This window comes from Rhea americana, unplaced genomic scaffold, assembly GCF_003343005.1.
Source record: "Rhea americana isolate MKP2758 unplaced genomic scaffold, rheAme1 scaffold_11, whole genome shotgun sequence".
Classification (NCBI taxonomy): domain Eukaryota; kingdom Metazoa; phylum Chordata; class Aves; order Rheiformes; family Rheidae; genus Rhea; species Rhea americana.
Window position 1 is genome coordinate 9,535,066 of NW_028185150.1, and position 26,709 is coordinate 9,561,774.

Consider the following 26,709-nt stretch of genomic DNA (forward strand, 5'->3'; position numbering starts at 1 on the left):
TGGCTCGGCGCGGCGCGGCGCGGCGCGGCGCGGAAGATGGCCGAGTCCCCCGAGGAGGTGGCAGTGCTGGTGCAGCGGGTGGTGAAGGACATCCGCAACGCCTTCAAGCGCAACCCCCACATGTGAGTGCGGGGGGCCGGGCCGGGCCGGGCCGGCGGGAGCCCTGTCGGCCCGTCGAGCCGCCCGGGCTGCCGGTAACGGCCGTTGGCGCCTCAAGGGCCGCGCGGCGGGGGGAGGGGCGCGGTGGCCCCGCCCGGGGCGCCGGTAATGGGCGCGGAGGCTCAGGGAGGGGGAGTCTCGGTTGCACCGGCCGTTACCGGGCCCCGGTCGGGGCCGCCCTGCCCCGCCAGCGGCCGTTACCTCGGGGCCCCGCTGCGGGCCAGGGGTCGGGACCCTCCGGGGCGGGAGCTGGTCGCGCGTACACGCCTCAGCCCGCTGCATAATTTAAGGCATGTTTTGGGAAGGCGGGGGTTAAATGAACGTTGCTTTCAATTTCAGATATCTTCCTTAACGTGTGTGCCCAAACAGAGCAAGTTGTTAACCGCTAATGTGCTCTTCGCTGTCGTTTTTATTCTAGATAAAAGCAGATACTTGTCCTGGGATTTTATGTAACTCTTAGACGCTGATATGACAGGCACTTCGTGCAAAGCGTAGCTGTGCTGGTGTTTCTAGTCAATTGTTCTTAAAAGATCTAAAATAGTTTGATCACTATGCTGTAAAAATGAAATCCATAAAGCAGGAAAATGAATACTTACTGTTCTTAGTCATGGAAACTGCAAAGTCTGTAAAATTTGGAAGTGATAAGGATCTTTTTAAACACAAATCCTTAAATGAACTTTATTTGATTATGAGGTCTACCTCTCTTCAGTTCATAATGCAACTGAGAGTGGGCTGATGTTGCATATAGATTAATCAAGCATGCAAAGCTCCCTGAAGACAGCGGGAATCCATGTGTGTTATATGTCACAGCATTAGCGCTGATGGAAGCAAGTCTCAAAATTCAAACCCACTCAATTGCATCTTTGCAAAAACAGTGCACTTTCTTGACTAATGCTGTGAAATTTGCTGTAGCTTTGTGCATGTCTCTTAATGAGGATTCTGGTGCTTTTCACTGTGGATTGTTTGGAAGAGTTGAGATGACTGTGTAAATAGGAGCTGCTATTACTGTCCTTGAGAATCAGGTTTATCTAACAACCTAGAAGTCAGAAAGTCTGCATTTTATTTTCAATTCTATTATTGACCAGCTTTGAGTCCTTCATTTAGGTACCTCCCTTATTTCTGTGTTCACATCCTTTGTTTCAAGACATAAACTGTTTGGAGAAGCAACTTTCTGTTTATGTAGACTCCCTACTGGTTATGGCAAATGAGAGCAGATAATAACTTCATAATATAAATGTARAATATTTGTATTGGGCAAAAAAGTTGCAGTGTCTGAGGTGATACCTATTATCTGTTCCATAAAATGAAGTGCTAAGCAATTATTTAGGGAATTTTTACTTGCATTTTTTTAATTTAACACTTTGTGTGAAGCAGAGGACTGAAACGAATATCCTCAAGTTTCTATAAATGTTGCTAGCAACTTGGAATGATGATCAGGTTTTAAAATACAGCATATGGAAGTTGTCAAAAAGGAACTGCGTTTTGCCATGGAGTTTCAGTTTTAGGTTGTGAGGCATAATGCTCTGTAAAGAGCCAGAATTTGTGAATGAACGTCCTGATTCTTTTTAGTTCCTACTCAGTTGCAAAYGCTGTTCACTGACAGCAGATTTTGAGTTTGTGTTTTTGAAGAATATGCTGAAAAGTAGGTTGCAAGAGTTATGTGCTCTGAGGCTGATTAACTGTGTCATGCTTAGAGTGAGGAAGTATGTACTACTGTTAGTTTATCTCTCAGAAAAAATAGGGAAATTCTCTCTGCTAGGTTACTGAACTGAGGCTTTGAATTGAAATCATGCTTGGCTGGTATGGTCTATATACAGCTCATATACAGGCCCCTCTACTATTATGCCCCTTGGGTCCTATGTTGCAGCCTTGCTGATCAGACNTTTTTTTTTTTTTTTTTTTGCATGTAAGAGACATCTTATCTTCCTGTTGTTGGCCATGATAGCCGTAACTGGTTGCAGTTCATGTCAGTTGTTACCCTCTTCAGTGGCCAGTTTGTGTCATAGATCCAAATTTGAGTTCTTTTATGTGGCATGCCTCTAACTCCAGTGAAAATGATTGGTCTGTCAGGTGCATGATGCTCCTATTAAATTCTCTTACTTCTGTCTGCTGCTCTCCTCTCTGTTACAGCATTTGTTGTCTCTAGTCTTCATTCCTTGTTCGTTTACTGCCTTTACATCTGAGGGAATGGACTTTTTCTTCTTTCTCAGTTTTCTAGGGTTTAAAATGAGTGTGGTCTTTTGTAAACACTAAAAAGTAAGTTAAAAATACAGTTTTAGGCTAAATAGAGTATTGAGTTGTTTCTCATTTTTCRTTTTTAATTAAAGTTGGAGCAAGAATATGCATCTTCTTGAGGCAAGTTTATTTCTAGTTAAACATAAAATACAAAATTCATTTTGCCTTGTCTCACTGATAGCTCCATCTTCTTCAGAGGAACAGTAATGTCAGCATGCTAGTTTTCAATTTTGTAAGGTTGTGAAATTTTTTGCAAGATGTTTTTACTCAGTTGTACAAATGTAGATCTTGATTAAAACCRTTTACATGAGCTGTCCCACTGGAACTAAATGGATTGCCAACAATGAGCAGATCAATGCTTACGTATGTTCTCAAGAGCAGAACCGCCTCTAGCAAATGGGGCCACAATWGTAGAAATTACAGAATGTCATTATTGTCCCAGGAAACTGCGGATATCTTCAGTTGTAAAAGAAAAAAAAATTTACACGTGAAATCAAATAGAAATGCAGACTGTCATAAAAGCATATGAATTTGATACATGTAATTGGAAAGATAATCTCTTAGATGATAGCCTGGCATTTGAGAACAAAGCTATTTCTAGTTTGCCAAAAATTATTAATGTCAGGTTAGCTCAGTTCAATTTTTCTGTCTCAATTCACCATATTCTTAATGTGGTAAAAATACCCCACATCATTTGGTTAGATTTGAAACTGTGAATCGGCGTGTCTCCTGGTGTGATTACAAGCATCTCTGCTGGGGACTYAGAAAGAAAAATACTGTAACTACTTCAAGTTCTTATTGTAGCCGAATATGAAATTCTTCTTGCCAATTAACTTTTTAGAGACTGTTCAGTAGCTTTGTAATGTGTTGCTGCTAAGAAATATTCCAAGTAAAAATGATTTGCTTATAATACTTAGGGATAGAGTTTGCCAGTGTAGAGCTTTGTTATTACAGCAAAAGTTTGAGAATTAAAGGAAGATCAATATGGCAGCAAACAATAATAATCTGTTAGAGACTGAAGAACTAATAGCTACAGCTTCTTTAGAAACAAATAGTAGCAAAGAGTACTTTGGATTTGAATAATATCTGACTATTCCATTTGTGGAAGAGATTTTTGGTTGTTCCACTAAGACAGTCACTAATTGTAATTTGCAAATTCATTTATTACGTGAAGCACTATACWGTAATTGGAAAAAAGGATTTCAGAGTTTGGATTTAGGCTACCTCTTTCAAKTGTTGAAAATTCCAAAGGGGTATAGTTTTGTCATGAGACTTACTTAAAATTAAAAAAATAAACCTCTTAAATGTTCATGCTTTGAATTGTATTCCAGTATTAGAAGATTTTTATAATTACAGGAATATTTAACTGCCTAGATCCAGTCATCTTTATCAGTACAATAATATTTGAACCATATTAACTGATTATACTTCATTCAAATTTTAACTCTATCCTGACCATTCATTAATATCCTCTTGCCTATTCTTYGAGGGGAAGTTGGGTTAAAGATCATCTTCTGGAAAAATCAGCTGGGTCCCTTAATGTTGAGATACCAAAAGTTGAAGACTTGTCATGATAACTACTAGAAATACCTCCTTCCCTAACAATACTGTAGTATCATGTTTATTGTGAAGGAGGGAACTTTTTGGGTCATCAGAGTTTTAAAAGTTCAAAGTAGGTTGGTCAGAATTTAGTTTGGTGTGGACTTTTGAATGGCTGGGTCATCAGGCTGGGGCTCTTCAAGTATGTCCTGCAACAACTGACCAGTATTGATCTGCCATGGTTAAGACAGTAACTGTGAACRAGGTCTGGATTCTGCAGCTCCGGGGTTTATGGACTCCACATTCCTGGATATCTTTCTCAGTCTTAGCAGAGGTTGAAAAGACTCTGTGACTATTGTAGTCACATTAACAAGCTGGTTCTTCTGAGGATAACCTTAGTTAAAATCTTCCTCTTAGTTTTGATTTCCTTCAGGAAATAGAGTGGCAGTCACACTAGCTATGTGACTGGTGATGCCTGTATACCAATATTGCTGCAGAACATTTTTGGGTGCATGATGGAGGAGAGACTGCAGGTACTGTGGCTGCTAAGCTGAAAAAATGAATGACCTACTCCATTATTTGCACCTTTTGCAGGACTGAGGCCCCTTCAGGAGCAGCCAGCTGGGAATAGGGGGTAGTTTGGATGAATTGTTCTGGTAAGCCATAAATTAGGCACCCCAGCTTAGGTAATTCTGTTCTTCCTCGGGTATTTTAAATCACAAATTTTCTTCTTTCTCAGGAAATGAATGCAGCAAATGGTTTCTGATCTACCGATATCATCAAAAAGAATACCAAATATTTTAGACAATGTCTGCCTAAAGTCAAGTCGTGTTTGCATCTTGAGATAAACTGAATAGTTATCAATGCAGAAAATAGTTTATCATCATGAATTTCATTGTCCAGCCATCTGCATCCTCTGCTCATTTGGATTTACTGAATGAATTGGGATGTTTTGGACTGACTTRTCAGCTCTATACAAACCTTACCTGCTTGTCATTATGGCATAGATAAAGTGGTCTTGTGAAAGCTAGTTCTGCTGAGTCAGACTTCTTGCATTTGGAAAGAAGTGAAGGTGTGGGTATATAGCTTTTGGTTTGGGTGTCTGCCCCCCCTCCCACTGTTTACCTCTAGTGTGTCTGTGTATGAGCATGGTCTGATAAACTTTCATGATCATTTGCAAGCTGATTAGCAAAGTTGTGGGTTAGCCATCTTCATTACAGCTGAAAACCTCTGTATTCTTGTATGCAACAGCAGACATAGTTTATCTAAGGAGCAGATTTAACATTCCTAAATAAAAATGGAGCRAGCAGTGAGCACAAACCTCACGATATAAGATGTCATCTTGAAAAAAGCAATCTGGAATGTCATTTTAGGTCTGAATTGACTAGCCTTCTGAAGAACCTAAACTATTACGAGTAGAGCAAGCTGCAACAGTGATGGTCTTGCTTTTACTATTTGCTTATAATTGGAGGAGTAGCTAGCTGTTTGYTTTCTTCTTTCTGATCTGAGATGACAAGAGATGGCTAAGGGAATTAATAGGCATTTGGAGAAAGGGCTCAGTGGTTTGTATGTACCTCACTTGAAATTACTTTTGCTTTTCATGGCTTAGGATTTATACTGCAGTCTTGACAGAATAAATCAGTTTTCTGAACAGGCAGGTATGTTCTTAAGCAAGCGCATGGAGTCACTATACTTTTAATTAGCTTAATGAGGACACAAAATTCAATCAGTACATCTAGATTATCCAGTAACAACATAAAATCAAATTCAGATTATGGGGTTGACACTTGGAGTGTATTTCTAGACCTTGTACAAAGAAAAGTTTAAGGTGGAGGATTAGGTGTATTTCTGAGGTGATAAATTACTTTCTTTTCTAATTGAGAGCTGATAATCTCCCTCCTCAGCAACAGAATTTTCCARTAGACAAGAGCTGATGGTGAAATCATGCATAATAGAAAGTACAGAATAGTATTACATTTCATGCAATTGAATGTAAATAACTGACAGTCTCTGGTTTTAAGAAGCTATTAAAAGCCTCCGTTGAAACATTCACACATATTAGAGAAAGACAAGGAAAAAGTATATAAAAAAAATCATGTCCCTTTGAAACTAGGGAAACTTTGGAACTTGAGTTTCTTTTGATGTGTTTGCTTGTATGAATTTCTGTGGCCATTGTTGTCTCTTATGTGGAGGCTTGATTAAAGAACCTTTTACTAAGGTAAAATAATGTAGTCAGACTGGCTTCTCTGACTCAAATCTTTCACTTGTTTGACTGCCTAGGAAAAGGAAGAATGGGAGTTGAAATGTGTACATGTGGGAATGTACACCTTGCTTTGTGTATTGTTAACAGTATGAAAGACAGAATGTGATTTTCTTTTGCATGGTCTTTGGTTTCAGAGCAATTTGTCACACATCCTCTGCTTCATTGAACACATCTTCATAGCTTCCGCTCAGTCAGGTGACTGTACCAATTAATGTGCTCAGTTTCCCTTGTGGTAGCGGTTGTTACAGCTCCATCACATCTCCTTTGAAAAATGAGTCATTCATATTATTTCAGCTGTTTTAAAGTAGTTAAATGATAAACTAAAAAAAAAAAAAAGAGGGGGTTTCCCTGGCAGGGTCTTTTAGGAAATGTGATATAACTTTTCTAGTTAATTTTAAGGTAAGAGTCAGAAACAGCAGAAGCAGTCTTTTTAGATAACATGTAAAGGATGTAAATTCATGTGTGCTTATCTGTTGTGGCAATTACTTTCAGAGTTTTCAGCGTATCTTAAAATATTCCTGTTTTTTTCTTTAAGCAGAGCGTTGGGAAACTAATATAAGGTGTCCTAATGGCTCTTAACAGAAAACCACAATTAGCTTTTATATTGTATCTGAATAAATCATGCAGATATAAAACACATTTTTTTTCTGTTCAATTTAAATCTATTCATCCTTAAAAATGTGTGAATTATTTGCCAAATTAATTTRTTGCATAAGTTTTGCAGAAGAAGGCTTTTTTGAAAATGTATTTTATAGCACCTGTAGTCCAGTAAGAATCAAGAGTGAATTGAGGATAATCAGTAAACCTTAGGTAAAGGCAAGGAAAAAGTGATGGGCCAATGAGGTGAGAAGAACTGGCACTTTGTTATGTTGGGAGGAATATTTGGTAACTGCTGCAAGTAAGTTTAACTATATTTCTTTGTTTTTAAAGAGATGAAATTGGATTAATACCCTGCCCTGAAGCCAGGTATAACCGGAGCCCTATAGTCCTGGTAGAAAACAAGCTTGGTGTGGAGAGCTGGTGTGTCAAGTTTCTTTTGCCATATGTCCACAATAAACTTGTGCTCTACAGACAAAGAAAACAATGGCTGAACAAGGATGGTAAGTTACTCAGTTGCAAAGTCTTATGTGGTTCTGCATACAGAATATTTTTTACTTTTTGTGGCTTTACACTAGGCTTTCTTAAGGTCAGTTTAACCTGTTGTGCAGGACATCATGGAGACCTAAGCATGTTGCAGTGCTGAAAATGCAAATTCACTCTCCCTTGCCCAAATTGGAATAGTTAAAGGGAGATTTTTCCCTTGAGTGATTTAGGAAAATARCGTTCCTGTCTAAAGCAGGAATTTTGTCCTACTTTTCTAAGTCAGAAAGACTGCTCTGGTGATGTATGAATCTAAAGTAGCAACAAGTGTGACATTTATCAGATTTGGGAGTCCCAGAAATCATGTGTCTGATCAATTGGTAATTTGGTAATTGTAAAGCTCTCCGCCCCTTTTTATCTTTTTTTTCATGCAAGTAAAACAAATAAAAAGGAAAAAACTTCTGCATATGCTTTTTATTTTGAAAGTTATTTAATGAAAAATGTTGCAGAGTTCTGCTTCATTTGCAGAACATCACAAGAAAGCTGGAAGGCTTTTCTCAGTAGGAATTGATAGATCATTTATTAGAATTTCTTCTGTGGGTAAAAATAAAAACAGTTTAATAGTTTATCTGGAAAGTTTTTCATGAAGTCGTAAGTTCATGCTGACTACTTGCAAATGAGAACCAGGAAAAAAATTAACATGGAGAAATTTTAGTTTTGATTCATGACTRAGGCATATAATATTTGCTTCATGAAAGTAAAGTAATTAAGCAGACTGGTGGCCTGATTATTTTAAAAAACAAACAAAAAAATCTAATGGTGCTTAGAGGAAGAGAACCTCAGCACTGCAGACATTTGCATAGGTGTTCAAACAATAATCTACAAGAAAAACAGAAATCAGTGTAGCAGTGACCAAACTTATTTGTGAGGCACCTGAGGTAGCTAAGTGGAAGCAATTGTAAACCTTAATTGCTGGGACATAGCATTTGCAGAAAAAAGTGATTATATGCAAATGTGACCTCAGGTATATTTGACTGCTTACAAGGTATTCTTTTTGTTTAAGGTAGGAATGAAAAAGGCTAACTGTAGTTTAAGAAACTGTAGTTTCTTAGCTCATGGCTACAGGTCTCTTCTAAGCAGCACTCAACCTAAAAAAAATATTCTTACTTTAGACTTCTGAGGTTTGTGTTTCTAGTGTTCGTTCATGCTTCTTCTGAGGCGTCTTTCTAGTGTCTTTCAGCTGCTAGAGCATTTGTGTTGTTTTTGTGTCCCACAAATAGAGACATCGGTTATGTCAAAGAATATTCAGTAACACGCCTGCAGTTCTGCTCTTTAGTATATTACATGCACTTGGATTTTAGCTAGAGGCTGTTAACATATCTTCATTCTTTTCTGTTTGCATGAAATTAATGCATAAAACACTGGATGTGTACATTGTATGTTAAAATGTCTATCTCAGACTATTTAAGTTTTGCTTGCATTATGCACGTACTGAAACTGAAAATCTTAACTGCACAGCGCACCATTTTGCCAACAGTGTTTATGTTTTTTTTGTGTGTGTCTTCTAAAAGCTTGGAAAATGTAAATGCTGTGTGAATTTAAGATGCCAGACTTGCACTAATTTTTTTTTTTCTAATTCCCCTCTTGGAATGTGCTCAACAGCTGTCGTATATTAGGTCATGTTGATTGCAACTGTGGTAAATGGTATTGGCCCAAAGGCAGCCTCCTTAGTTGCTGGATTCTGAGGTCTTGAGGAATTCATAGGTTAAAYAGTGTTTAAATAATGGAATGCTAGCAGATACCTGATGTAAATTCGAGAACACTGATAATATGAATCTAGTCGTCATACAACTAACATGCTGTAGTTGAATAGATGAGTTTTGAGAGAAGAGCTCTGTGTAGGTTAGGAAAAGAGTGCTGGTTGGTAACATTTTTTTCTTGATATAAATGCCATGTGCTTTACTTTTGTGTACTCTTCTACTTCTCTTTAAGTGGATAAAGCTAATTATGCACTTTCCAATACTGAAGTGTAGTATAAGGGACAGTCAAATGGTGTTAAGTCTACTCTGGAAATGTTAATTTATTTGCAGACATAAACTTTGCTAGAGGCTTCTTGTATACTTGAGCATCTTATATATTCTGGACAACAWAGAGGAAGAAGGTAAAGCTTTTCAGTAAATCTTGGCAGGTGAGCATTCTTAAGATAATGAATGTTGCCCTCTTTAGTTTGCCTGAGAGCAAGGCCTACAGTTACTAAACTGACTTTAATTCCTTATTACAGATGCTAGGATATACAACTCAAGCATTTTGCAAAGAATAGCATTAAATGGCAGAGAAGGCTCAGAATATAAGTATAAGCATGCTTGCTTTCTTGTGGGCAGGGAGAGGTTGTACMCTGGAAATCTGTAACCTGACTGCAAGCCAGGTTATGATACAGAGAAACCCATATTGCTGGTGGTGGACAGTTTACCATTGCCTGCTGGGTACTTAGTGCCTGAGAGTTGCTGGAGCAACAGGGGTCTGTCCTGATACTTAGAATTGATTTTGTATTCAAAAAGTAGTTTATTTTCATRTTGTATTTTATTTGACCAACCTATTGATTGTCTGATTTTTCTTTATGCCTAACAAAATACTTTTCTTGGGTTTTGCGCAAGAGAAGGTTTACATCATGCCATTTATGTGGTTGCTTAGGGAAAATGTTTTTTTGGACTTTGTAAATGTTATATGTGTCTCTTTATTGTTTTCATATTATTTATTTTATTGCACATTCTTTATMATTGTAAAAATTTTACTTCTTCAGAAGTCTTTGTTCTTAAATCTGTGTATTTCTAATGTAAGCAAATCCTGCTTGTTACTTGGTCTAGGTACAGTGGTTTGTGTGTAGACATAGTGAGAACTGAATCTCTTTGATAAATGCTACCAAGTTACTGCTATCATCAGGTAACTGCTGATGTACTCAGTTCTGATAGAAACCAGTAATTATGCTCTAATTGCAAATTCAGAGTTTGTGATGCATACAATTATAAAATTCAATAAAACCTTTAATATAGGGCGTAAAAATGATATTGACTGATAAAATTTGCTTCTGACTACTTAACGTTTACAAAGCGAAACTTGCACAGACAGGCAGTCAGAACAGCATTTTTCTCATGCAGTGGTTTTTGAACATCTGAAGTAGAATAGAGAACCTTGCAAGATATATTCTGGTTGTGCTGCAGATCTGCATGGAAAATTTTCTTTTCAAGTATGAACTGTTACAGAAGTGTCCTGGCCTAGAAGTTGCCATACAGCCCAAACCTCTTTTTTTTTTTTGGGGGGGGGGGGGGGGGGGGGAAATTTAAACTTCAGTTAAAGTCAAGGTTTGTTTCATTCTTGCATTTAAAGGAAGGAGGAAACTACTAGTTCTCATTTAGTAAAAAGGAAGCAGGATTTAATTCCCTGTCACCCTGCTCTGTTTATGCAGGTTGGGGTACTTTGTTGTGGTGACACTAGCAATGACTGCAGAAAACAGCGCTGCCAGAATGACAAGTGTGCTTTAACTATTTGGAAGATTTTTCACTCCTCTTACACCCGCCAGAGACTCTCTCAGAGACTTTTCTGTCAAAATGCAGATCACAGAACTGTGTCAAATAGATACAGGAGTGATGTAAAGTTCAGATTTCTGCTTGATTTGTGGAGAACTGTTTGGCCTTCTTCTTTTAAAGAGAAACTGCTTTCTCATGTGTTACTTTAATACAAAATTTAATACATTTCAAGCTTGACATTTTTGTGTGTCACTACCATAAACTATTATAAGGATATCACAGAGTCGGAAGCCTTTTTGTAAGGCAATGTATAGCTATAAGCTACATACATTTAGTATGCTATAGCCTTAAATGAATTCCACATTTAATAGAAAGTTTTAGCAGAAACTTAACTGTAGTGGTGGAAGGAATGAGGACATAAGTTTTTTAAAGGTCGGGTTGCAGAATTGTTTGTAATGTAGTTTAAATATGTGTAGTCTGCTAAGAGATATTGCCTTTTCATATATTTGGAATATAATATCCTCAAGAATTTTCCTCAGTATTTCTTTTCACAGACATAACTCATGTGTACTTGGAATTTTACAAGGTAGTTGTTTTTTTTCTGAATATAATGAGAAGATGGATTTGATTATGCAACTGAGTTTGGCAGCAGTGATATTCTAATGATATTTGTAACTACCAATGATTATAACTGTGCTCTACTGTTAACTCTTGTGGGTAATTTGAATTACTATAAACCGATTTAAATAAAAAAGAGAGGAAAACTAGGGTCCTAGCTCAAGCAAGTCGTTTATAGTCTTCCATTGATAGTTTACCATGACAGATGTTTAATCTAGTCATGATTTTTTTGTATACTTGAATAAGAAGGTGTCTTGGAATCCAGAATCATAACTAATACCTCTTGCTATTGTTCCCATCAGCCTAAACTGAAGATTCTTCAAAATCCTAATTCCACAATGATTTTTTCATCCTTTCTCCAACGTTTTTAAATGTATGCATATACATTATCTGTAGTATTATCACAAGTTTTGTCTGTTGTCTGAAATCAGTACAGATATTTTCATTTTCTGATGTAAAGTATTCTGTTGTGCATATTGTGAAAATTACATATTTCACTGCCACATTATTTTTAATTTGTTTATTCTCTGAAAGCATGAATATAATTTGATTTTGAAAATGGAAGTGCTAGTATGTAAAAAAAACAATTTCAAGATGAACATATGAGTCAGCTGCTAATATGGTTCGGTTGGGGATCTACAAGTGCCAGTTGTTCAAGGAACAAATGAAATAAATGGTTATAGCAGAGGAACAGTATAATGGCAGCCTAATGGCCTTGACCCAGATTCTATATGCCCATGAGCTACCTTGTAAATCATTGAAGATTCCTGTTCTTGCAGAACTACACTAGATTCATTACCTTGTGATATTACAGCAAAAGTGTTACAGCCTTTTTGTCCCCCTGAGCAACTAAATATCCTTACTCTCTGTAAATCTGTAGTTCTATTTTTACAGCATTCCTCTGAAAAGCACCTGTGATACCCCTACAAAACCAAAATTTGAGTATAGCTGTATTTAAAAATAAAATGAGTTAAAAGCATACTGGCATATGTGTCCTTTTGTGGTTGGTGAAATTTTGGTCTTCTAAAGAATCCCTATGCTGTGAGCACCTGTGATGCTGTATTTTGCTTAAACTCGATCTGGCAGAAGGTGCTTTGGTAATTATAATTAGAAGATGCGTGCCTTTTTTTGTGATTGTCGCAGGAGGAAATAGCTGGCAGCTGCTACTATTGTGTGTCATATCTGACAACTTYCTACTGAAAAAGTTACAACAGAGATACAGAGGTTACTCGAATTGTGTCATTGTGACATCTCTGGCTCAAAATTCACACTTTATGAAATCTTCATATGTTGTTTGTTACAGATAATGTCAAAGATGATGRAAGAACAGGTATTGTTTTGAGTTTTTCCATTTGTCCTCTTCCTTCCTTTAATAACATTCAGGATACGGTGAATTTGTTTCCAACACTTCTATAGTGGGAAAATAGAAAAGATGGTAGACATGCTTCTATTTAAATTGAGGTCTGTTTAATGCTTTTGCTGACCTTTGACATTACCAGAATAACCATGTAAACTGGGAATTGTGATGCAGTAGGATAAACAAACTATACCCTTTGAAGTAGAGTCATGCAAGCTATCAAAATTATTTTTTAAAAGTATTTGAAAGATTGAACTAGACTGTAATAATGTTTTGCTTAACATAGCTTGTCTGTCACAGGATAGATATTGATGTTACCTAATAATTACTAAAAACATTATTAAAATTACAAAATCAGACACTCAAATGCTAAGATTTTTTTTTATAACAGAATCTCTATACTATGATCTCATTCTTCTTCTCAGCATTCTGATGCTCTCTATTTTTTTTTGTTGTCATACATTTTGTTGTTTCATTGACTGCATACCTTCCAACTGTAATAAATGAAGAAGATCCTGCAGACAGATCTCCTTTATTTTACTGTCCTGTTGGGTAGGTACATCCATGGTTGAGCAGAAGCATTGGAGCATTTAGGAGCAGCCTACAAACTTTTTGGCAAAGTAAAAAGTAACTGAAAATATAGTTCAGTATATTGTTCAATAATGGAAGGTGTTAATGAAGGTAGATTTGGTGCTCCGAATGCTTTATTATTTGCTTTAAATTATACTAAGACAGCAATTTGCTGGTAGTTTAGATTAACTTAAGATGTATGCAACTTTTGTCTTGGGGAAAAGATAACATTAAAGTTTTTTTTGTTTGTTTTTGTTTTTTTAAATAATCACCTGTTGGAGAGACGATTGGCTGAATGGGGTAAAAATGGAATAACCCAAAATGTTTAGCCTTTCTTTCCACTTAGCAACAAAGATTATAATCCCTAATTTTTTCCCTAAAAGAAACTGACAGTTGCCATATTGTAGATATTGTGAATTTGRTGTAAAGAGGAAAAATTTGTATTACCTTGGAAGAGTTGTTATTAATTCTTGTCTCATTGCATTTTGAAAGGCAGAATGCTTTCTATGTGTGTATCTTGTTTGTGACACTAGGTAATAATAATGAAATACTCAGACAATTTGATTATATATATGCATGGTATCTACAATTGAGAGATCTTAAAAAGATGGAATAATCACTAATACTTTGAGAAGATAAAATGGAAAATGTACACAAAACAACTAGAGCTCACAATGTAGTGTATTTTTCTCATTCTAAAACTAGTGCTGCTTTGTTAAATGTTTCCCCTCAGGCTTTTTTTTTTTTTAAATATACAAAATTGAAACAGTAGCTGGCAAAACACTTAATAGATGATTAAATTAAATATGTGAGTAATATTGGAACTTTCATTTGGTCAATTTATCTGTTTAAATAGGTATTTATTTAGTAGGTGTTTAGGTACTTTGCTGGTTCAGGGATGGATAAGTCAAAGAATTTTCATTATATGTTTAGGCAGCATATCAGGAATTACAAGCATTGCRTCATGTTAGAAATGTTCGTGCCCTGGCAAGAAAGAGATTTTCAAAGGGGAATGTTCTATTACAGGGGAAGAAAAAAAGCCCTTAACTACAAAACATGAACTACAAAGTTGAATTCATTCTTTCAAGTAATTTTTTCAAGTATCACCATAACACCTAAGAGGAAAATTTGCCCAGCACCATGAAGATTTTTTTTTCAYTACGGTACTATATAACATAACACGTTTTCCTAAGTAAACTTAGTGATGCTCCTAAGCATCATGAGAAATACATGAATATTTTGTTCGACATATACGAACAATAAGTCATACAGTAATATACTGTAAGTATATTAACTGGGGAGGTGTTCCACTTTTTGGCCAATTTCTTAAATGTTAGCTAACAATTTATTTTTCTGAAGACCATCTCACTTGAAAGATACATGGTGTCAATTTTATGTGCATTTTGCATTAATGTATTCCATAATTGTTTTGTATCATCAGTGGATTTTTGTTTTAACTTTGATTTTTCAGTCACATTAACTGAGCAACAAGAGAGATAGTTTAATGAGACATCTTCCTTTTTCCTTTTCCTTTTCATCTTTTTTCCTTAAAAAGTAGTGCAGTGATTCTCATTTGTCGGAAATCGCATGGAATTTAGTGTGGTCTATTTAGTATCGTAAGTAGCTCTCCATAGCGAGATGGAATCTGACTAACCATTCTTGACAGTAGAAACCTGGATAATTTTGTTCCATTTATGATTGTTTAATCATAAAATTACCATATAAATTTAAGAATTGCAGCTGCAGAGATGGRTTAACTGAGCTGATCTTTTGTCTCCCGAGAGTAGAGATTAAGGCAATGAACTTGATATATTGAAGACTGTCAGCATGTTTTATGTTGAAAAGCTTCATGTTCTATGCTTTTTACTTTTTGAATCAAACTGCTTGATTGGTGCGGTGGAATACAAAGGGAAAAGGAGAGACTAGGTCCATTATCAGCCACCACATGCCTCATTCTTGGTTTTTAAGCCACTGTTAAAATTTGTGTAATATGTATCTGCAGTCTGTACTGTACTAAAAGGGTATAAACAAAATTATAGACACTTTTGTTTGTTCTTTAGTGAATTAGTCATAGTATTGCAATGCAAAGCAAGGTAGTCAGTTCAGAATGAATTGGAAATATTGTCTGTTACATAGCTATGCAGCCAGATAGCTGAATTTGATCCATGATCCTGATTCATAGTTAGTGTTTCATTTGCCTAGATGTAGTTTTTGTAGTATATATACTTTTTATAGAGTACAGTATAGAGAAGCAGCTACAGCTCAGAGTTGTACTGAAATAGTAATGTATATTTTTATGTCACTGTCATCCCAAAGTTGTTGAATTTTCTTTGAGTAGTTCTTTGTTTATGACTTATGTTGCATGTCTGCAATTTAAATCACTAAATTCTCAAAGATTCTGTGTAGTCTCTGTCCCACTCTGAGAACATACTGTATTTTTGATTATAGCATTACAGGTAAAGATCATAAACTTCCAACTTCTAACTTCTTAGATATGACTTCTATTGATGTGATAGAAGTTCATTAGGACAAGGAAAGGGGAGCTAAACTGGCCATATGTTTCTCTTAATTTAAGCTAGTATTTCTTTTGGAATGAAACTTAGCAGTACTTTACAGACTGGGCATCCTAGGTAAGGGAGGCAGTGGAAAAGAGACTTTCAGGAAGGGCAGGAATTGCAGGAATGCAATCGGAACACCATTGTTATATGTGAATTGCTATTAATTGTTGTGTTTTGTTTGTTTGTTTAATCCCTTAGAACTGATAGATATCACATGTACACTGCTGCTACTGAACCCAGATTTCACCACTGCTTGGAATGTAAGGTATGTTGCACTCGGCAGATGGTATCAKAAAGACTTTGGCCAGCAACCTTATGTGTGAGTCAGCCATAAGCTTTGTTTTAAGAGGTACTGGGTGACTCAGCAACAGCTTTTCTACTAGAAGTGCTGAAATTAAAAAATCTGTTCTCTATCAGATATTTCAAACTGTTTTTTGTTTTGTTTTTTCCTCCCTAAGTGCAGACTAAAGATTATATCACTGCATGTGAAAACACAATTGGTTCATGCTTTTTGGATATGTCGCGTAGAGCTGCCACTCTTCTCATGTCAGTTAAGGAAGGCAATCAGTAACTTTTACCTGGGCATACTCTTTTCCCTAAATTGTGTAGCACCCAAATGATGTCTGTTGTGTTTTCTCACTGTTCTCATTTTAGCTCTCTTTACCTGAGTCATTTTGAGATAACTGTTCTATTTACTGCCCTTATCCATGTAGCTCATGAACGCTGAATAGTGCTGAATAGTACTCTGCCATGTAGATGGGCTATGAAAGAAGGGTAGGAAGATACAATGCTTTATCCTGGACACATTTTGCACCTGCCTCTCTCCTTTTTTTCTGTACCTGTTGCGATTAGTCTGGCTTCAGTATTGCTCATGCTGCAGCACCTTGCTATTTAGGACCTAGCTTTGTGGAAGAGAAGAAGGAATTTATACTTTCTTGCTCTTGTCTATGCAAGAGTGACAGCAGTCCCAGTGACAGTATCTTATTTTTGTATAGAGAGCACAGGTAGGGAAATACTCACTTTCTCCTGCATAGGCTAGACTAGGGACAGTCTTAAAAGAATAATTTTAGAGGGATGGGAGGGTTGGCAGGAGATTATTTCTTGGTATCTGGGAGGGTTTTCAGTATTAAAAATAGACTTCTTGCAGTTAAGATACCTTTCTAGCTCGTTTTTCCTACTGTAATAGAGTATTATCTTTGGAAAGCTATCAGCCCTAGATACAGCAAATTCAGCTCTTTTTTTAAGGCTGGTATAGTTCCCARGGATTGCACTGTGACCTTATTTTTCAGTTGTCTCAGGTCTAAGGAAAGGGGTGTGAAGGTGATAACACAGACCTTACTATCATGAAAAAGTGTACCCTTGATATGCTGCCATATAGATATAGAGTGATGAAATGAAATCAACAGCATGTGTAAATGTTATCTTGTTGGTACTTAGAACTGAATCTAGGTTTTTATTTTAGTGGTTTTTTTTTTTTTTGAAAATGCATCCACTGTATTGTCCATCCTTATTAGTCAGTGCTTTTTTTCTGTATGACAACTGAAAGAGTTTAGTAGGACATACATCAGATGARTAGTCTAAAGTTGCACATTGAATACAAGTATTCTGGGATATGAGTAAGGATTGTTTTCTGTTCTGTGACATTTAAATCTTTGAAGCAGCTGTGTAGTGTTCAGAGAGAACCTGGTGTTGTATCAGCCATCCATTAACAGTTGTGGAATATACTGTTTAGTCTACCCTACCCAAAGTTAGGGTAGCTGAATCTAAACCTACACTGAATCTAAAACTATACTGATTTAGGCTGCTGCTGGGAGCTGGCTCTTTTGAAAGCTAGGTACCATTAAGTGGCATGACCTCAGCTGAAACACTGCATCCTGTCTTCTGTTCTATGAAATGCCTACTAAATTGTCACCAGATTACAGATCAAGCTAGCCAGATGTTTCTGGTATATTGAGTCACAGTGTGGAAGATAGACTGTGTTCCAGACAGATGTGCAAGGTATGACCTTACAGTGAGTTAGAATAAGCTGGGAGCATAATTGTTTGCAATTTGCACTCTGCTTGCAGTAGAATATTTTAAATTTACTCAACAGGTCTTTGTTGTATCAGATCTGTCTTACATTCTCCACATTCAAATTCCTCATTTTATCTGGAGTGGAGGAAGTGTAATGGACTCTAGGAACCCTAAAAACCCAAAAATGCAATTATTTACCAAAATTCTGTAACAGCAACCCTTCCTGTAGAGTGCTGCCTGTATAGTATTGTTTCATTTTAGGCTGAGATAATCYCTGTTTCCTGTGTTCAGTTCTCTACTAGATTTTTGTAACTGAGAACTTCACAGGTCACAAAAGACCCAACAGCATTGAATCTAGAGAGACAGGAAAAGAGTTGTTTGAAAGTAGGAAAAGGAAATGTCTTTGTAGGAATGCAGATGGGACTCAGCAGAGCGAGGAACTCTAATGTAATAGAGGTGAAGGCTAATGAACACTTGGACCCAACTAACTATTAAAGAGATTTTGCCTGGTTAATGATGCGCAGCAGAAGGTAAAACTTAGATTCTGTTGCCTGCTAGGAACAGATAACCTGTCTTGACTTTGGTGATATTCTAAACACTTAAAACTTGCCTGTAAAGGTTTGTGTATTATTTATTTATTTTAATTAAAAATAATTAGGAAGACATAGGAGGGCAGCAAATATAACTGGAACCATGAGAACTGAGCAAGAACTAATTATATAGCATAGCAAAGCATGCTGGGGAGTGTAAGACATGTAATTTTTTGTAGAACTCAAACGAAACTTAAAAGCTACTTGGAAAAAAGAGAGACAAAATCTTGCTAATCAACAAAATAATCTGTTTATACTGAATAGGCAACAAGAGGAACAAACATTTGCAACCATTTATCATTATTTCAGTTATGTTCAGTTTTTGAAAGTTGAAAAATATTCCAAGCTAAAATGACTAAAATCCGTATGTAAGTTACTGAAGGAATTGTCACAGAAATGTGTGCAGAGTACTGCGTATATGATTTTTCTTGCTGATACACTTGCTGAAAGATACAATTGATCAAAGGTTAATGGACATCAGATAACAAGAAGCTCTGAAAGTCAAACATTTTCCCATAAGATATCAATGGCTTAAAAGATATCAGTGAAAACTTGAGGCAATTGAAAAGCAGTTCAGATTATTTTCTATGTGAGCTATAATTCTGAAGGCTGAAGAATTAASCATGGTTCACATGGCAAAAAGTGAGATGGAAATTGTATATCCTGCATTAGATGTTCACTTAAGGAGCCTGTGCTCTTTGGGGGTATGTAATACTTTAGTCATACCTGTGCCTGAAACAGCTTATTTGTGTATAGGAGGAGCTCATGTATAAAGACCTGTTAAACTAAAAACTACTTCTCTGCTGCAGCAGTGAAACTGAATCTTGTTTATAATATTCTTAAATTTGCTCTAAGTTTTGGAAAGTTGAAGAATAAATATGTGTGAGCCTATTATCAGATTATACTTTCGTATAGGAAGAACAATATTTCCACCAAGAGTTTACATCTTGAGAGGTAGCTGCCTGGTTATCTCCATCTGTGTTAAATGTGTGCCTATATTTGTTTTAAATTTAAATAATGTAGGCCACTTTTTCTTCATTTATGCGGTTGATGATTTTTAGCAAAATGTCACCTTTTTTTATTACAGAATTAGGCCAGTTCTTTCTTCCTCTSTTAGTACTTCTGTTCCCTGAGTCGTTCTCTAGACTGTTTCACAATGGCAAAGCACTGAGACTGTGTAGTGCCTGAACAGTCTGGTCAATCTGCCATTCCTGGCTGATACCAGGATTTTCTACTTTGCACCTAATAAAAACATCAGTCTGCTGGTTCTTGATTCAGATAAAAATGGATGTCCCAGTAACTATATTTTCTGATCTCTTCTGGCAGTTCTCTACTGACTTCACTAGAAATCAGGAGCAAAACCTACTTATGAATTTGTTCAACCATTCATTCAGAAGCTACAAATGTGTCTAGGCTACCACCCCCATTGTGTTCTCTGGAATCATCTTTTAGTCAATAACGGCATTGTATACACATAATCATTTTCCTTGCGTTGAAATAATGCTTTGCTTAATCTTACTGTTGCCACCGTTAGCTTCTAGGTCTATGGGTGAGTAGCAGTTCAATTAAAGCAATGCATAGCCAAACCTAACAGAGTGGGTCTGTGACTATTTAGATCCTATTGAAAACAAATGAATGAACCCTGCACGGCTATCCAAAGCAGATAATGGCAGTAAATATTCACATCAAAAGACTATTTCAAATTATTTRTGCAGCTAAGTCCATAACTTTAAAACCGTATTATGTGTTTTATTYTGACTTGGAGGTTCTGGGAATTCTGTGTTGCCTATGTGTGGAAGCTTTGAAATTCACTGTACCAGTTCTCATCTTCACTTCASAGTAGCTATCTGCTAGATTGGAAAATGGGATATGGAGACTAATTTCTTTGGAGTGCAGGATGACAGGAAAGTGTCTAAAAATACACTTAGGAAGGGCAATAAGAGTTCAAATTAACCTAGAAAGACGAAGGATTTAGGGCAAGGAGTTTCATTAAAAAAAAAGAAAAAAAAGAAAAAAAAAGAAAAGAAAATTTGGACTTTTCACTTTGAATTACTATTATTATTATTTTTAAGCAGATTTACAAATTACACATTTGAGTACATTTGCTTTTCTGGTAAGGCTTAAAACATAGTACAGACATTTAACATATTTTTCCCTTCCTCTAAATTTAAGTATCCTTGATATCATACCTTGAATCGTACTTAAAACTGTGCATAGAGAGAAAAAAAGAGGAAAAGAGGAGGCTGCATGGAAGAATGACTGTGTTTCAGGTGTACAGAGTGACTTAAGGGCCTACTTTCAAATAATATTTAATCATGTATACAACCCTATATTGAAGTTGTTTATCCAAAAAAGGTAGCTTGTGTTACTGAGATGCTTTTTGAGTATGCAGATAATATACAAATACTCAAATACAGTTTACTCTCTCAATCTTTGCTTAGATTTGGGAATCAAAAGATTGTGTGTGTTCAGGTTAAGATACAGTTTTTTGATTTATTTTTGTTGAGACTAGTTGAATAGGGTGTAATTGATATAATGGAATGGATTAATCCACTGAGGGCTCTTTATCTTGTAGTTTAATAGTAAAGTAGTATTATACTACAAAGGAAATGCCATTCTGTTTGTAACTGGGATTTGTCTTTTGGTTTTGGGTTACATTTTTTATTCATACAAATTTATTTTATCTTTTGTAGGAAAGAATTAATACTGTCTGGCACTTTAAATCCACTTAAAGATTTGCATCTTGGAAAACTGGCGTTAACCAAGTTTCCAAAGAGTCCAGAAACGTGGATTCATAGGTTTGTTTTTGTTGCCTTGTACTATTCCCAAAATACAAACCTTTTTCCTCAGCTTTCCTTCTGTCGGGGAGAGTGATAGACGAAGGACATCTAGAAATAGAGCAGATTCTTTGATCCAGCCATAAAATTGAGTGTTTTGGCTTTTGAAGATACCTTTCTATATTTTGTACTTTAGCTAAAATAATATGCATTCTTTTATGTTGCATATTTTTAATACAACTTTGGAGGGGGAGGATTGCTCTTTTCCTAATGGTTTGTCATTTCTTGCAGCACCTAAAATTCTCARTTTGAGAATTCTGACTCACGTAAGAATGACCATTTGAGCATTGTTGTTCCCTCCCCAACATATATCAATTTAGTATCATATTGATTGCTTACAGACATTCCAGAAATACAATAAACGGTTAATTTTTTAACTGAAGTTGGACTCTTTTCTATTCCATTATGGTCTTTTTGGTGTGGCGAATTTATTTTTGTCATGTCTAACATATGAAATATCATTAAGTCAAAATGAGCATTGAAATAACAAAGCATCTTTTTTGCAAAGATAACTCCATTATTGCTCAAATGCATGAAGCTATCTCAGTTGCGATTGACTGTATATAAAATACCTGTACCCCAAATGAGTAAAGTATATCTATATTGTTCAACTTTGTAATAAAAATTCTTGCTATCTGCATATTTTTTATATATTTCAACAAAATAATTCATCCTTTCATAGACAGCTTTCAAGAGATTTGAATGTAATACATTAGAAACACAGTTCACACTGTGTCCAGTGTTAGAACAACAAGAAGTTGGTAGCTCATCAGTGGATTCAGGTTTTATTGAGAATTAAATAAAGCTTCAGTCTTACTCATAACATACAAATTTTTGGAAGTGTGAGTTACTGGTAAACTCTTATGTGTGCAGGGACATAATTCTGAATTTTAACATAAAACTTAGTAATGTAAAATGCATTACATTCTATTTACCTTACAAGCACCTGTATAATTTATGTTTATTKTTTCTTAATAGTGTTGATATAGCAACAAAGTTAATGAATTTTTGCACTCTTGACTTTTCATTTTGTTGCTCTCCAACTGCTTTTTATCATATCCAACTTRCTCATGCTGCCTGACTGCATTGTGTGGAGCAAAAGGAGCATGTAGAAATAATGAGAGGAGAAAAACTATGCACTTTACCATCGTTTAGCCCTACCTATGTAGTAGCCAACATTGGAAAATGAATTTCAGCATGTAACTCATGCTGAACCTGGTGCAGTRTGTATATTTTGATCAACAATACATTCTTGTTAAATTAATCAGAATTGTAAGTTCTTAATGTATCCTTATATCTTAAAAATAATAAAAACTTCTGCCTRTAAGTTCTATACAATCCTAAAATGGGAATATTTTTACTCCTGTTGTAATTAGTTGCTCTTTCTCGTAAYTGATCAAAACAAAAAAGGGGATTTGGGAATGGATTTTACAAGTACTTGGTTCAGATTTGGTTATCCTGAACATGATTAATAGTACATGTTAGAAAACGCACTGTGCAAGAATATTTTCTGCATCATCGTAGTGGTCTATTTAGTATTTTGTATTACCRTATGCTACCAAATTGCAAACAGAACTGCAAAAGAATTGAATTGAGCAATTAAATACAGTAACATATATTCAAATCCCTTTTCTTATACATGGTACGTACACTCAATATCACTGTCCAAGCATCTGTTAGTTTACCATATATGTTGTGCACTGCATTTTGCAACTCATTACTGTTTTGAAGTTTTATGTAGATCTTGTGCATAAATGGTCAGTATATTTACTGATTGCACAATTGTCATCAAATAATCCTGCATTCATTTACTGAAATTCCAGAAACTGAGCTTCTCAGATACATTTTGCCTAAACCAAGACATTTCTGAAGCATGCTATATTTTAAGTAATAGTAATGGGAACATACGTGCAGAGAAAGAAAAAAAACATATTTCTTTTCTCCAAATTTGTTAGAGCAAAAAATGTCTTTAAAACCTCTGAAATAACACAATGATATATAACAGATACCAAAGAGATATATTAAAAATATTCTGAGATAGATCTTGGTGTTCTTTTTTTCCATGGAAAAGTCTAGAAAGTAGCTTGGACTTGGCTTTGTATTTTTGTCATAATCAGAGACAATGAAGTCTTGTGTTTTTTTAAAAAAAATCTSTATTTCTCATTTATCCAAATTCCTTGTTTTATAAACAGTCCTTAGTTTAAGAAACAAATAATTTTAGGATTAAAATAAACTGTCTTTCATTATCTCTTTTAGTTTATGATCTTCCAAAAATTGGTATTAATTAAATAATACTTATCCTTTTCTTAAAAAAAGAAGGACTTTCTATTCAATTCCCCAGCTTAAATGTTTTTAGAATTTCTCATTTCTTGTATATCTGCTAACTGAAGTTCAGAAATACTAAGTGGTCAAGTTTGGATTAAAAACATTTTTAAAGGACAAACAATAAGTCTGCAAAATTATGGTTCATTTCAAAAAATAAAATCATGTAACAGTCAAAGAGCATGATTTGTTTGGCTCTCTATCTTTAGTTCAAGTGAATACTATACAGGAATCTAGTGCGTGAATGCTGGTTGAATCCACTGCTTTTCACTTCTGCTGAGGCTAGCGATCAATTCAAAAATTGCATCCCAGTAAATTATTCTCACTATTGTCTTTCAGTTTAAATTGTGCTAATGATTAACTGAAATTTAAAAAAGAACACATTATAAAAAAGCATATAATAATGCTAAAGAACAGGAATATTGTAAATGCTTTCAAASAGGAGAAAAAGCAGATGGATTGCCAGAATTCTTTTAAATTTAATTTATCGTAATTTTAAGTTTTTTTTTTTTTTTGCCTAAAAGTTGCCATCTTTCTGAAAGTATCTGTTGCTATTTCTGAAATTGCTGTGAACCAGTACAAAATAGGGGAAGGGGGAAGGATTCACGATCCAAAGGATGTCCAGCTTTCCAGAGGCTTCCTGGGAGGGGTCCCATAGCCATTTTCTTTACACATGCTACTGTTTGAAAGTCTTAATGACTATGATCCTTTCTAGTTTTGTGAGGATTTTGCCAATACACATTTTGCTCAGTATTGAAGACACCTCTCAAAATGCATTTTTCGTTTTTTAAAAAAAAACAACTAAAAATAAATCCAAAATAAAAAGCCTTATAGGAATCACTATTTGTCTCAGTGACTTCAAATCAGATGTATATGATTCAGTAGTAAAAATATTTGTTTCATTTATACCATAATCCTTAAAGACTTCAATCTTGTTGCATTTTCTTTCTCCTCTTAATGTACAGAAGTTAATTTTGCTTGCTCTGAGTAGTACTGACACATATTAAAAGTAAACATGAAGTGCAAATAAATAGTTTTTGAACCACTTTTTCTGACTTTTTTTTTTTAAAAAACTTGGTTATAATGTTACATAAGTGACTGAAGAGGGTGCTTTCCAGAAATCACATGCAGCCAGTTCTAGCAGTATTTTTCCTAAATATGCTATTTCCTTTTCTTTTGGTATGCTATAAGTAGCTGTGACAACTTAGAGTGGGTGAACAAGTAGAAATACAGCTGGAAATGTAGGTTACTGTGGACTGTGTTTGTAAAGCAATAGCTTGCAGTATGAGAATAGCTCAGATKATTGTTTACTTCTTTTTTTATTCAGCCTGTAGTTACAACTTAGCTCAAATAAAGAAATAAATCTCAGTAAAGCTTGCTTGATCAATATAAATGAAAACTTTTTTTTTCCCCCTTAAAATTCTGCTCATATCATTAACGCTGTACACCATTTAACCAGACGATGGGTGCTGCAACAGCTAATTCAGGAAAACTCCTTACCCACTCTTGTGACTAAAGGAAATTTGGGAGCAGCACCTGTGGAGAGAATTCACCGAATAGTGCAGGAAGAAATGGATGTCTGCTCTGAAGCTGCTGGGAGATACCCAAGCAACTACAATGCCTGGTCCCATCGCATCTGGGTTTTGCAGCACTTGGGAAAACTGACTGTGAAGGTATAATACAATAATGAATAAAGTATTAAGTTTTTTTTTTTTTTTTTTTTTTTTAAGTGGTTTGCCAAGCAGGTCTATGACGTGGAGGGAGAGTATTGTTTCAAGCTAGCACAGGCAGATGGGAATTTTTAAAAGACTGGGCAAAATACTGCAGCAGTGAGTGCTATTTTGGATTTTTCTTGCCAGTGCAGCTTCTGCCCAGCTGTTGGTTTTAATTAATTGGTAGATGGTAGATAGGACTATAGGAGCTGAAAAAAAAAAGAAGGGACAGCTGAACATTAAATCTCTAGTGCTGAACTTGAAGTTCCTAATAGAAAAATAATATGTGACAGATACTGTTTTCATTGTGTAATGTGATTTCTTGTTGTGCTCCCTTTATTCCACTTCCTTATGGTGTCAGAATATTGAATGTTAGGAAAACAGTTGGAATTTTAGAGAAAGCATAATTGTGTTTATAACTGRTTTCTTTAGCTCCAAGAGCATCTTTTGGCAGAGCTTATGCATGAGTGCTATTTCAGCTTCAGCAGGGATGTATTATGCAATGGGAAAAATTTCAAGTCACATGGTAACATCTAAAACATTCAGACACCTGTKTTAAGTAGAATTAATTGATGTGACATGATCTAGGCAGTTTGATAATATTGTGGTTTCTAAGCTGTTAGGAGAATTCACTATTTATATTAGGCTGGGGCCGTTACTCTCACTTTGACCAGAAATCGTGGCTTTTAGCCTATATATTGCCACTATATATAAATATAGTGTGGGATTAAGAAAGGAATTTTTAGGCAGTTGTTGAGTCTGCAGAGCCATTCTTTTCATGTGTTATTGACTGGTCACTACTAGGGATGGCAGTTRTTTTGCTGATGTTTCCTATTGTTAACTGGCAAATATTAAAAGTAATGCTTTGAGTTTAGTGGTAAATGGAAAGAATGTTCTAGGTTCTGACAGAGACAGCCCAGAATCAGGTCTTATCAGCGAAGTAAGTTTGTATGAAAGGTGGTTATGGAAAATTCAGAAGAATTACTGGATCAGGATAGAGTAGAGGTTAGAAATCTTGGGTTAGAGATCTGKTTATATGAAATAAGGACTTTTGCGTTAATCTTTGATATCTCTATTAAAAAGGAAAAAGAAGGAACAGAAAAAATGTTAGCACTTTTAATTAAGTTCAATTGCTTTATCTTCTAGTTGACAGTAGGTTGAAGGTAAGGACAACATCTCGAGTGCTTTTTGCATCTGTTATTCTTTAATGATTTGAATAAAGGAAAGAATAGCAACTTGATAGAAGTAACTCTTTTCAGACTCAGAATTTGTCTGATTTTATTCATTGGCAATTGTGAATGCTTTGTATAATGACAGGTTACAAGCATGGCT

The 26,709-nt window shown here is 35.6% G+C and overlaps 1 protein-coding gene across 1 annotated transcript in view; it reads left to right on the plus strand.

Moving 5' to 3' along the window:
- The first annotated feature begins 7 nt into the window (after positions 1-7).
- The window catches only part of PTAR1 (protein prenyltransferase alpha subunit repeat containing 1), a 36,130-nt gene continuing 9,428 nt past the window's right edge, over positions 8-26,709 (plus strand). Inside the window, exons 1-5 of the mRNA XM_085313756.1 lie at positions 8-122; positions 7,127-7,296; positions 16,102-16,168; positions 21,200-21,304; positions 25,125-25,338. Coding sequence (XP_085169882.1) covers positions 37-122; positions 7,127-7,296; positions 16,102-16,168; positions 21,200-21,304; positions 25,125-25,338 — 642 coding nt within the window. The 5' untranslated portion in view covers positions 8-36. The remainder of the gene's footprint in view (positions 123-7,126; positions 7,297-16,101; positions 16,169-21,199; positions 21,305-25,124; positions 25,339-26,709) is intronic.